The sequence below is a fragment of the Mandrillus leucophaeus genome, unplaced genomic scaffold, assembly GCF_000951045.1.
Source record: "Mandrillus leucophaeus isolate KB7577 unplaced genomic scaffold, Mleu.le_1.0 Scaffold463, whole genome shotgun sequence".
NCBI classification, from domain to species: Eukaryota; Metazoa; Chordata; class Mammalia; order Primates; family Cercopithecidae; genus Mandrillus; species Mandrillus leucophaeus.
In genome coordinates, this window is record NW_012104954.1 from 150,869 (window position 1) to 163,049 (window position 12,181).

The 12,181-nt window shown below is 49.9% G+C and overlaps 1 protein-coding gene across 1 annotated transcript in view; it reads left to right on the plus strand.

The window, feature by feature from the left end:
• Positions 1 to 12,181, plus strand: part of CACNA1A (calcium channel, voltage-dependent, P/Q type, alpha 1A subunit) — a 196,294-nt gene that overhangs the window by 97,705 nt on the left and 86,408 nt on the right. The window contains 2 exon segments of the mRNA XM_011994944.1: positions 3,459 to 3,518; positions 4,938 to 5,044. Of these exon segments, the coding sequence (XP_011850334.1) occupies positions 3,459 to 3,518; positions 4,938 to 5,044 (167 nt within the window).

A 12,181-nucleotide genomic window follows, 5' to 3' on the forward strand; every position in this document is an offset into this window, starting at 1 on the left:
GATCACGAGGTCAGGAGATCAAGATCATCCTGGCTAACACGGTGAAGCCCCATCTCTACTAAAAAAAAAAAAAACAAAAAATTAGCCAGGCGAGGTGGCAGGCGCCTACAGTCCCAGCTACTCGGGAGGCTGAGGTAGGAGAATGGCGTGAACCCAGGGGGCGGAGCCTGCAGTGAGCTGAGAACACACCACTGCACTCCCGCCTGGGCAACAGAGCGAGACTCTGTCTCAAAAAAAAAAAAAAATTAAATTAACCAAGCATGGTGGTGCGCACCTGTGGTCCCAGCCACTTGGGAGGTTGAGGTGGGAGGATCACTTGGGTCTGGAAGGTCGAGGCTGTAGTGATCCGTGTTCGCACCGCTGCACTCCAGCCTGGATGACAGAGCGTGACCCTATCTCAATAAATAAGAATTCCTCCAGGGTATAAACCTAAAGCGAAGTTTCCAGAGCATACAATTTGCAAGTGGTTGGCCTCAGTAAATGCAGCTTGAATGTTTACTAGACAATAAACACAGTGACCCTTTGGGAGGCCGAGGCAGGTGGATCACCTGATGTCAGGAGTTTGAGACCAGCCTGGCCAACATGGTGAAACCCCGTCTCTACCAAAAATACAAAAATTAGCCAGGTGTGGTGACACACAACCGTAATCCCAGCTACTCGGGAGGCTGAGGCACAAGAATCGCTTGAACCCAGGAGGCAGAGGTTGCAGTGAGCCAAGATGGTGTCACTGCACTCAGCCTTGGCAACAGAGCAAGACCCTGTCTCAAAAATGTATATAAGTAAATAAAAATAAACACAGTGGGCCATGTCCCGTGGCTCACACCTATAATCCCACCACTTTGGGAGGCCAAGGCAGGTAGATCACCTGAGGTCAGGAGTTAGAGACCAGACTGGTCAATATGGTAAAACCTGGTCTCTACTAAAATTACAAAAATTAGCCGGGCATGGTAGCATGTGCTTGTAATCCCAGATACTTGGGAGGCTGAGGCAGAAGAATCGCTTGAACCCAGGAGGCAGAGGTTCCAGTGAGCCAAGATTGTGCCACTGCACTCCAGCCTGGGTGACAGCGAGACGCCGTCTCAAAAAGAAAAATTAAAAAATAAATGAATGCAGTGGCTCTTGCTCCAGTAGCTCATGGGAACTCCTGTTCTTCCACATCCTTGTCAACACTTGGTGCTGTTGGCTGTTTCATCTGGCCGATCTGCTGGGTGTGGAGTGAGATCTTATTGGGGTTTTGCTTGGCATTTGTCTGTAATGAATGAGATCAAGCACTTTTTTGGATTAGACAGGAAATGACGTGCAAATAGATCAAAAACATCAAAATATTAGGCATACTTGAACCTAATTTATTGGTCTTTTGATTTCCTCCTGCACACCTTATTTAGCGCTCCAGAATTAGATTCGCCTGATCCCCTGGCCTGCCCTTTCCCAACTCCCTCTCTTCCTTCTTTCCTTCCATTCATTCCTTTAGTATTTAATAAGCAACTACTATGTGCCAGGTACTGAGCTAGCCAGGGAGGATTGACAGGGTGTGAGACGGTCCCTGCACTCCCAGAGCCCACAGAGCACCAGGCCTTTGACCAGGCTGTGCCCACTGCCTCGTGCACCTGAAATCCTCTCCCACCACCATCCCCTCTGCCCACCCAGGTCCTTCAAGCCAATCCCCTTGCACCAGCCCCTCCCTCCAGGAAGTCGCTCGCCCTGACCCCAGGCACTCTGGTCTCTGATTCCGCTTCAGTCACCACACATAACAGGAAGATAAGTTACAACCACACAGATCACAGAGCCCAGCTCCTCCAGGACCCAGTACAGCCCCAACTGTTTATGCATTCACTCAACAAACATTTCTTGAGCACCTACTGTATTCCTGACCCTGTATTATAAGCTGGAGATGCCATGGTGACAGACAGACATCCCTGTCCTTGTGGGGCTGACATTTGGGTGGGGGAGATGGACAATGAGATTATCGGTAACTCTAACAGATGTTCAAGGAGTGATAAGTGGCCGAGGTTGTGGTGGGCAGAGGGAAAGAGAAACTTTGTAAAGAGGATCTCAAGGACCAGGAGATGGAATTTAAAGAGTCAGGGAAGTCCTCACTGGAAAACTGTTATTTGAGCTAAGTCATAAAGGAGGATAAAGAGGGAATCAAATGGGATGTAGGGAAAAGCATTCCAGAGAGACAACAGCCTGTGCAAACGCCCTGAGGTGGGAGCATCTTGGGGGACAAGAGGAAGTGAGCAAGGGAGAGAGGGAGAGGAAGCGAGGGCAGGGAGCTGACTGGTCAGATTGTGAGGGCCTTGGGGAGAACTTTGACTTTTATCCCTGAATGAGGTGGGAGCCACAGAGGGTTGTAAGCAGAGGAAGGATCTGTCTGACTCAGGTTCACAGCGCCCTCTGGTGGCCATGTTCAGTAGTGCTCAGCCCTTGCAGCTTCCAGGTGGATCTGATTTGGGGTTTTTTTTGGTTTTGTTTTGTTTGTTTTGTTGTTGTTTTGTTTTGTTTTTAGACAGAGTCTCTGTCTCCCAGGCTGGAGTGCAGTGACGCAATCTTGGCTCACTGCAACCTCCACCTCCCGGGTTCAAGCGATTATCACACCTCGGCCTCCCAAGTAGCTGGAATTACAGGCACACGCCACCATGCCCAGCTAATTTTTTGTATTTTTAGTAGAGACGGGGTTTTGCCATTTGGTCAGGCTGGTCTCGAACTCCTGACCTCAAGCGATCTGCCTGCCTCCACCTCCCAAAGTGCTGGGATTACAGGCTTGAGCCAGCGCGCCCAGCCAGTGTCCACCCCTAGTACCTAGCACCAGTCAGACACTGTGCCAGCACACCATCATCTTCATGCCTGAGTGACACCGGAGGTGTGCTATGGTGTGTCCTGGAGAGGGGCTGGGTCAGAGGACGTCGCTCATCCAGGCAGAAACATTGGGCCTGGGGAGGGGGACAGGAAGAATCAACCTATCCTGGGAGGGGCCTGGCCTTGAGGCAAGAAAAGATGCTGTGGCGGGAGGTTGGCCCCAGTGTTTAAGAAACCACGTAGCAACTGTTTCTCGCCCAGGATACCCAGGAAAGCAAGGGTACTGGGGGATTAGATCCGTCACCAAGAGGGATGCAGTCAGCCCTGAACTTCTCTGGGGCCGCTTCTAATCCACTATAGGGCTTGGCGCAAATTTTAAAAGGCACCCTTCCCGCGGGTTAGCGAACCGGTCTAGGACAGTGATTTTGTTTGTTGGGATTTGCTGCCATCTGCTGGACAATTTCATTCACAACATACAAATCTGCGGTATGAAGAGATAGGAGGGGCCCTTGTGCAGTGCACACCCTGCCCAACTGTATATAGCAACTGTGTTTCCTCTTCTGGGTAGAGACTCTGCTCCCCAGTGGGCAATCGTTAGTTTTACCGGGGCGCTGCCGGAACAGGCCAGTGATCCACTGCCCTCTTGTTTTTATCCCCAACAGGTGCTGCGATATTTTGACTACGTTTTTACAGGTGTCTTTACCTTTGAGATGGTGATCAAGGTGAGTGCAGATTGTAAGTGAGAACATGCGGTAATTTTTCTTTTCAAGCAAGTGCAGGGCTGGGCACAGTGGATCATGCCTCTAATCCCAGCACTTTGGGTGGCTGAGGTGGGCAGATCACTTGAGATCAGGAGTTTTAGGCCAGCCTGGCCAACATGGTGAAATCTCATCTCTGCCAAAAATACAAAAATTAGCCAGGCGTGGTGGCTCATGTCTGTAGTCCCAGCTACTCGGGAGGGTGAGGCAGGAGAATCTCTTGAAGCCTAGGCTGCGATGAGCTGATGTGGAGACTGCAGTGAGCCAAGATCATGCCACTGCATTCCAGCCTAGGTGATAGAGTGAGATCCTGTCAAAAAAGAAAAAAAAAAAGAGCCAGGGTTCCAGGAGATTCTGAGCCTTCAAGAATGCCCTGCCTCGAGATGATGAGTCTCCCGGAGGATTAGAAATGCCTGGTGTGGGCCGGGCGCGGTGGCTCAAGCCTGTAATCCCAGCACTTTGGGAGGCCGAGACGGGCGGATCACGAGGTCAGGAGATCGAGACCATCCTGGCTAACACGGTGAAACCCCGTCTCTACTAAAAAATACAAAAAACTAGCGGGGCGAGGTGGCGGGCGCCTGTAGTCCCAGCTACTCGGGAAGCTGAGGCAGGAGAATGGCGTGAACCCGGGAGGTGGAGCTTGCAGTGAGCTGAGATCTGGCCACTGCACTCCAGCCTGGGTGACAGAGCGAGACTCCGTCTCAAAAAAAAAAAAAAAAGAAATGCCTGGTATGTTTGAAGAGCAGCAAGGAAGCTGGTGTGACTGGGCAGAGCGAGAGAAGAGTGGGGAAGTGAAGGACAGAGAGATGAGAATGGGGAGGTGAGGGGCAGCTTGTGCAGAGGATCACAGAGAGAGAGCTCTTTGGCTTTTACTTGGAGTGAGGTGAGAGTCATAGAGGGTTCTGAGCAGAGGAGGGACTCGACCCTTGCCCTCTGGCATCTGTGGGAAGCCAGAGAACCTGTGAGCAGATGATCACACTGGTCCTCATCCCATGGGCGATGATGAGAGGGGATCAGGCTGGTGACCAAAGAAGAAGTGAGAAGTGGACAGATTCTTGGAAGGTTCTGGAAATACAGCCAGTGAGCTTTGCTGATAGAGCCACCCATGAGGGATTTGGGACAAAGAGGCTTCAAAGAGGACCCCAAAGTTTGGATCTAAGAGCCGGCGAGCCAGAGCTGGCTTCCATTAGGCAAAGAGGGGCCGCCTCATGGGGCAGGAGCTCCCCACTCCTCCCGGAGTCCTCTGGCCACTGCCCATCCCTGCAAGATGAGGTGGCCTCATTGGCTTCCCTGCCTGTCCCCAAGAGGCTAGAGAGCGGGTGGCAGCACCCCAGGGTGAGGATCAGGTGGGGGTTCTGAGCACCCTCTCTTCTTCCCCAACAGATGATCGACCTGGGGCTCGTCCTGCATCAGGGTGCCTACTTCCGTGACCTCTGGAATATTCTCGACTTCATAGTGGTCAGTGGGGCCCTGGTAGCCTTTGCCTTCACGTAAGTCTCCTCTCGAGGCCTCCACTTGCCTCTTTTCCCCCAACCCCCAGCCTGGGGCCACCCATCGGATTACAGGACATGTTCTCAGGGTCTAGGGAATGGGTGTGTGGGCTCTGGGGACCTGTGAGATATCAGCATGCCACCAGGAAGAGCTTCGATTGGCTTTTTGCATGACGTCCGTGGAGGAAGAAGGGATCCACCCCCCGCCCCAACCTTCTACCTCCTCGCACAGCAACGGTCCTCAGCCACATCACGGGCCCCTTGCTGTGCTGCTTTCCGTAGACTAGCCTCGCCGGAACATCTCATCCCCCTACTGCTCCGCAAGTGCAACCTAAACCTCTGTCTCTTTGGGAAGTCCCTAAAGAGACAATCAGGAAATGAATGTGCATGAGAATTCTGACCCCCTCCCTGTGCCTGAAGGCCCCGTAGTTGTAGACCCGGTGACTCCCTTTGTGTGCCTTTCACTTCTCCTGGCAGTCCTAGGATTCTCTGCCCTCTGAAAGGTCATGTGTCATCATGCAGCTCCAAAATGGCGCCCCAGTTGTAGGCAGCCATTTCAGGATGGCACCCAAGCACTTAGTAGTCATCCCAAGATGGCATCCAAGTTCTGGGTGGCCATTCCAAGATGGCCCCTGAGTTCTGGGCTATCATTCCAAGATGGCCTTTGAATTTGGGGTGGTCATTCTTAGATGGTCCCTGAGTTCCAAGGTGACCTTTAAGTTCTGGGTATCCATTCCAGGATGGCCCCCAAGCTCTGGGTGGCTATTCCAAGATGGCCCCAAGTTCTAGGCAGCCATTGCAAGATGGCCCGTAAGTACCAGGGTGGCCCCCAAGTTCTGGGCAACCATTCCAAGGTGGCATCCAAGTTCTGGGTGGCTATTCCAGGATGGCCTCTGAGTTCCGGGCTACCATGATAAGATGGCCTCTAAATTCTTGGTGGCCATTCTTACATGGTCCCTGAGTTCCAAGGTGGCCTTCAAGTTCTGGGTAGCCATTCCAAGATGGTCCCCAAGCTTTGGGTGGCTATTCCAAGATGACCCCCAAGTTCTGGGCAGCCATTTCAAGGTGGTACCCTAGTTCTGGGTAACCATTCCAAAATGGCACCCAAGTTCTAGGGCAACCATTTCCAAATGGCCCCCAAGTTCTGGGTGACTATTTCAAGATGGTACCCAACAGCTGAGTGGCCATCAGCCATTAAGGCCCTGATAGCAGACTTAGCACTACATTCCCGAAGTTCTAGACATTTGGAGCAGGATGAGAAACATCTAATAAGTCTTTAATCTAGAAACAAATCTTGGGGACCCTGGCTGTGCCCATCATGGTGAATCATTCCCTGAAAGATTTTGAAAGGATCTTGACCCACTCACTCCCATAGTGAGAAAATCAGGGGCTTCCTCCTCAGCCGATCTGGAGGGGCCCTTGAATGGTCTCCCTCACCAAACAATGAGGACTTGGTTTGTCAGGAGGACCAAAATGGTGGCCCGTTTCCAGTTGAAGGGCTATAAAGTAGGCCACACTTAGATTCTTCTCTGGGAACACAATGAGGTCAAGTCGTGTTAGCACAAAAAATCTCCAGTTTCTGGATGCTTCAGAGCTGGAGATGTGTCATGAAGGTTGGGAGGCTGATTGTATTTCTTTCTCTTACTCTTTCACTCCTTCCTCCTCTTTCTCTCTTCTCTCTTTTTGTTCACTTACTCTTCTTTTCTTTTTCTCTCTCCTCCTCTCCCTCCCCACCTCCTTCCCTCTCCTCAAAGTTTTTGACTACTACCCTCTAGTATCTATTTAACTACCAGAGCAAAGCATGGTGGCTTACACCTGTAATCCCAGCACTTTGGGAGGCTGAGACAGGCAGACTGCTTGAGCCTAGGAGGCCAAGACCAGCCTGGGTAACATAGGGAGAACCCATCTCTTAAAAAAAAACAATTAGCCAGGCATAGTGGTATGCCTGTAGTAGCAGCTACATGGGAGGCTGAGGTGGGAGAATTGCTTGAGCCCAGGAGGTCAAGGCTGCAGTGAGCTGAAATCATGCTGCTGCACCCGAGTCTGGGGAACACAGGAAGACTCTGTCTCAAAAAAATAAAACTTTTTAAAAGTTAAAAATCAATGAATTCGCTATTTAGAGTATTACTCTTTATATGGTTACTGAATAATTTTAATAGTGATGAGTACAAAAAAACAGGTTTAGCAAGCTGTTCTGTAGGTTAAAAAGTAAATAAATCAATCAATAATTAAATAAAACAAAATACAATGCACATCAAATTAGGGGATAAAGATTGTGACAAATAAGACAAGGAGTCCATGTCCTTAAAATATGAAAAGCAGTTACAAGTCAATAAGAAACAGTCCTCCTCAATAGATAAATGGGCAAAGGACATAAACAGAAATCTGATAGAATGCTGGCAACTAGTAAAAATTGAGGTAAATCAACACTTGGAATTCAGAGAAATGTAAAATAAAACTGAGATACAATTTGTTCCCTATCAAGTTAGCACTGTTCCTGCCCCCCCAAAAAGATGATTTTTTTTTAGCTAATAAACAGTGTACATAAGAATGTATTATAATAGGCTGGGCACGGTGGCTCACGCCTGTAACCCTAGTACTTTGGGAGGCTGAGGAAGGGGGATCACCTGAGGTCAGGAGTTCGAGAGCAGCCTGGCCAACATGAGGATACCCTGTCTCTACTAAAAATACAAAAATTAGCCAGGCATGGTGGCAGACACCTGTAATCCCAGCTACTCAGGAGGCTGAGGCAAGAGAATTGCTTGGACCCAGGAGACGAAGACTGCAGTGAGCCGAGATCATGCCACTGCACTCCAACCTGGGTGAGAGAGTGAGACTTTGTCTCCAAAAAAAAAAAAAAGAATGTATTATAATAAAGTATACTTTTCTGTCCCTCCATCACCTATTTAAGCAGGTCCTTCAATGTGCAAGGTAGACATCATGCTAGACTCTGAGAAAATTTAAATCCTAAAAAGCCAAAATGTTTTACCACCCTCAGCCTGGAATGAATCCTTCTCCTATGGAAATAACCTAAGGGTTTCTCGACCCCTCTCTGCCGCTCACCCACTTCCCTCCCTCTCCCCTGCTTTTCTTTCTCCCTCTTTCTCTTCCTCCTTTCTCCTCTCTTCCCTGTCTCTTCTTCCCTCTCTCTGTCTCTTTCTGTGTGTCTCTCCTTTTTCCCTCCACTTTCTTTCTCCTTTTACCCCCTCTCAGTTTCTATCTTTTTATTTTCCTCTTTCTCTCTCTCTCTTTTCCTCTCTTTTTTTCTCACTCCCCACACTGCTGATGACCCTGGCCTATGTCCTTGGGTGATGTGAGCCTCACTTGGATCATGTAGCTTGGAAAGAAAGCTGACCCTCTGTCATTGGTCTGGAATCAGGGACTTGGCCCCCACTGCATTCTGATGAGATGTGGTATTCAGACACAGGCAGAGCCCAGGACACAGGAAGACACGCTCAGGCAGGCACCCCCACCCCTTTCCTCTGGGGCAGGGTCTGCCCAGCAGCCTCCAAGATTCCTAGGGCTCAAGAGGTGGCAGACAGCTCAGGGGACCAGGACAGGCAGTGGGATGAATATGTCTGTCATATCCACCTGTCCACAAACAATGCTTACCTTGGCCACCTGTGCCCAGGGGAGTGGGTTTTATCCTGTGAATCCTCCCAGTGACCACCACTGAGTGTGGCACAGATAAGTGGTACCAAGCCCAAGCCATTCAGGTCACCAGTGTCACTTTCCTCTCAGACCTCTGTTGTAGCTGACTTACTTTAATGCCGAGGAGGGCTGGGCACACTGGCTCATGCCTGTAATCCCACCACTTTGGGAGGCTGAGGTAGGTGGATCACCTGGGGTCAGGAGTTCAAGACTAGCCTGGGCAACATGGTGAAACCCCATCTCTACTAAAAATACAAACATTAGTCAAGGCTATTAGCCTGATAGCAGGCGCCTGTAATTCCAGCTACTTGGGAGGCTGAGGCAGAAGAATTGCTTGAACCTGGGAAGTGGAGGTTGCAGTGAGCTGAGATTGTACCACTGCACTCCAGCCTGGGCAACAGAGCAAGACTCTGTCTCAAAAAAAAAAAAAAAAAAAAAAATGCTGAGGAAGTGACTGTCCCACCTACATCCTCCAAGTTGACCATCACAATTTAGGGAGGGGAATGACCTTCAAAGGGCCTAGGAGCAAGTCTTTCAATCGTTGAGCTTTTGCCATTATGGGCCATTGTTTACAACATGCTGTTTCTAGGTTCCCTGGAGGTACAATTAGCCTCCTCTTTTAAACAAAGCTAATCTGCAAAAATGAACCAAAAATTATTTTCCACCAGAGATCAGTTAGCAGAATGAGCTGGGTGCGGTGGCTCACACCTGTAATCCCAGCACTTAGGGAGGCCAAGGCAGGTGGATCACTTGAGGTCAGGGGTTCAAGACCACTGTGGCCAACACTGTGAAACCCCATCTCTACTAAATATACAAAAACTAGCTGGGTGTGGTGGGGAGCGCCTGTAATCCCAGCTACTCGGGAGGCTGAGGCAGGAGAATCACTTGAACCCAGGAGGTAGAGATTGCAGTGAGCCAAGATTGTGCCACTGCACTCCAACCTGGGTGACAGAGCGAGACTCCATCTCAAAAAAAAAAAAATAGCAGAATGATTCTTTGTGTTACAAAATAATCTGCCATAAGGAGTTGATTTTTTTTTTAATTTCTGAGTTTTCTTTTTAAATATCAAGTTATACAAGGGCATTCAAAATTGGCCTACAACTCACATGAATTTGGCAGCCTGTTTGCAGAGTCAAGCTTTTACATTGTTCTTGTGAAATGGGTACAGGCATAAAGCCACCCTGCACTTTTGAAAATTCATTTTGAATGTTGTTATTGTTGTTATTGTTGTTTTAATTCTTATGCAAGAAAAGGATCTGAATAGGGATTTCAGGCCATGCTGTCAAGCCTGGCAGGCTTGTAGATCATGCAGGAACTGGGAGGTGTGAGATTTTGCCAGTGAGATCCTGGCAAGTGCCTAGGACTCTCCCAGGGTTTTGAAAGAGCTGACAGACATGAGTCCAACAGGGAGCATCTTTATATGATGGCCAAAGGGATGAGAGAGGAGACCCTCAAACCTTACCCCTACCACATCCTCCCCACCCCATTGTCAACAGTCCATCTGGTGCTGCCGTTCCTCCCCCAGGACAGGGCTGCAGGCCCAGCACAGCTGGCCAGGTGCCTTGATCAAGCCATTCCTGCACACCTAAGAGCCAAACTGCTATAAAGCCAGAATAGGAGCTACTACTCGAGCTACTGCTTTTTTCCCCAAGAAAAGTTTTGGAATCTTTGCCTGGTTGCAGGTTTCTGGCCTCTTTTGCCTGAGAAGGTCTCTCACCCTATGAGGACTTTGCTTATTGTTTTTCCTTGTATCAGATAGTTGGCACATTGGAAGGAGCATGGGATGCTCTGAGGTTCTCAGCCTGAGTGCTGAACTTCCCCGCCCCCCACCCCGGGTCCTCTGCTTATTTCCTTTCTGGTCTTTTAACTTGCTTTGTCTGTCCTGTGTGCATATCCCCTCATAGACAAGGCTGAGAGTCCCAACAAGTTTTACATTGACCTTATTGTTTTAGGAAATGGTCCCTCCAGGTCTGTTTGATTTCTCTGTAGATGTGCAAGTCCTTTAGCCTCTGTGTGCCTCAGTTTTTCCCGTCTAGATGAGGAAACTGTGGCCCAGAGGGACTGTGGAGGGAAGTAAGTCTGACAGGATCGCTGAGGTTGGGTTCAGCTGTCAGATGCTGCCCATCTCCCAACCCTGAATACGGAGGCTCACGGTGCACAGAATGATATGCAGCAGCCCGGCCTGCCTGGGTTCTTTGAGGCCTGGCAGGGCTGCAAGATCCAGGAGAAGGGAGTAGGGGAAGGGAGCAGAAGGTTATTCCCTTCCTTGTTGAAAGGAATCTTGCTGTTCTGGCCTGTTGGGGTCAAAGCAAGGATTCCTCCCCCAGTGCTGTGATTGTGGCCCTGTCTCCGATATGGGAAAAAGCTATCCCTGTGGTCCCACCAAGGGATGTGTTGAAGCTCTCCTGAAGATGTCCACCCCTCCTGCCCCTCACCCAGATATCTGTGTGTGTGTGTGTCCTGCTCAATTCACTGACTGTGTACCCTTGTGTCCATGCGTCCACCATAAACGCCCCATTTCATGAGCCATCACACATGGTATCACGCTCTGTGCCCATGCATCGGGGCAGCCAACTGACATTTCTCAGCAGCTGGCGGATCATGATCCTGCCCTCACTGCCAAGAGTCCATCTGGCGCGGCTGCTCCTCCCCCAAAGGCAGGACTGCAGCTGGCAGAGCGCCTTGATCAAGCTGCTTCTGCATACCCAGGAGCCAAACGGTCAGGAAGCCAAAGATGGAGCCCTCAGGCTGCTGTCTTTTGATCCGCATCTTCAAAACAGCCCCCACCCCTGAAGGCATTATTTTTCTTGAGTGTGATGAAATGGAAAGAAGATTAGAGTAAAAGATGCCCACACCTGGGTTTGAATCTCAGTCTGCCTTCCCAGCTGTGTGCCTGCCCTTGGGCAAGTCACTCTTTTTCTCTAGGCCTCAGCTTCCTCATCTGGAAAATAGGCAAAATGGTGCTGTCTTCCCACAGGCAAATGCAGTGATGTTCAGAAGACTCCCATATTAAACCTAAAGTCAGCAGATTCGGCAAAAATCACTATCACTGAAAACTCCCTCGATCATCCATAAGGAATCTGGGTGTGGTGGCTCTCGCCTGTAGTCCCAGCTACTTGGGAGGCTGAAGAGGGAGAATCAGTTGAGCCAGGGAGTTCAAGGCTGCATGCGATAAGCTATGATCGTGCCACTGTACTCCAGCCTGGGCGACACAACAAGACCCCGTCTCTAAAAATATAAAATAAGGCCGGGTGCAGTGGTTCACGCCTGTAATACCAGCACTTTGGAAGGCCAAGGCAGGTGGATCACAAGATCAAGAGATCGAGACCATCCTGGCCAACATGGTGAAACCCCATCTTTACTAAAAATACAAAAATTAGCTGGGCGTGGTGACACGTGCCTGTAGTCCCAGCTACTTGGGAGGCTGAGGCAGGAGAATCACTTGAACCTGGGAGGTGGAGGTTGCAGTGAGCCAAGATCGCACCA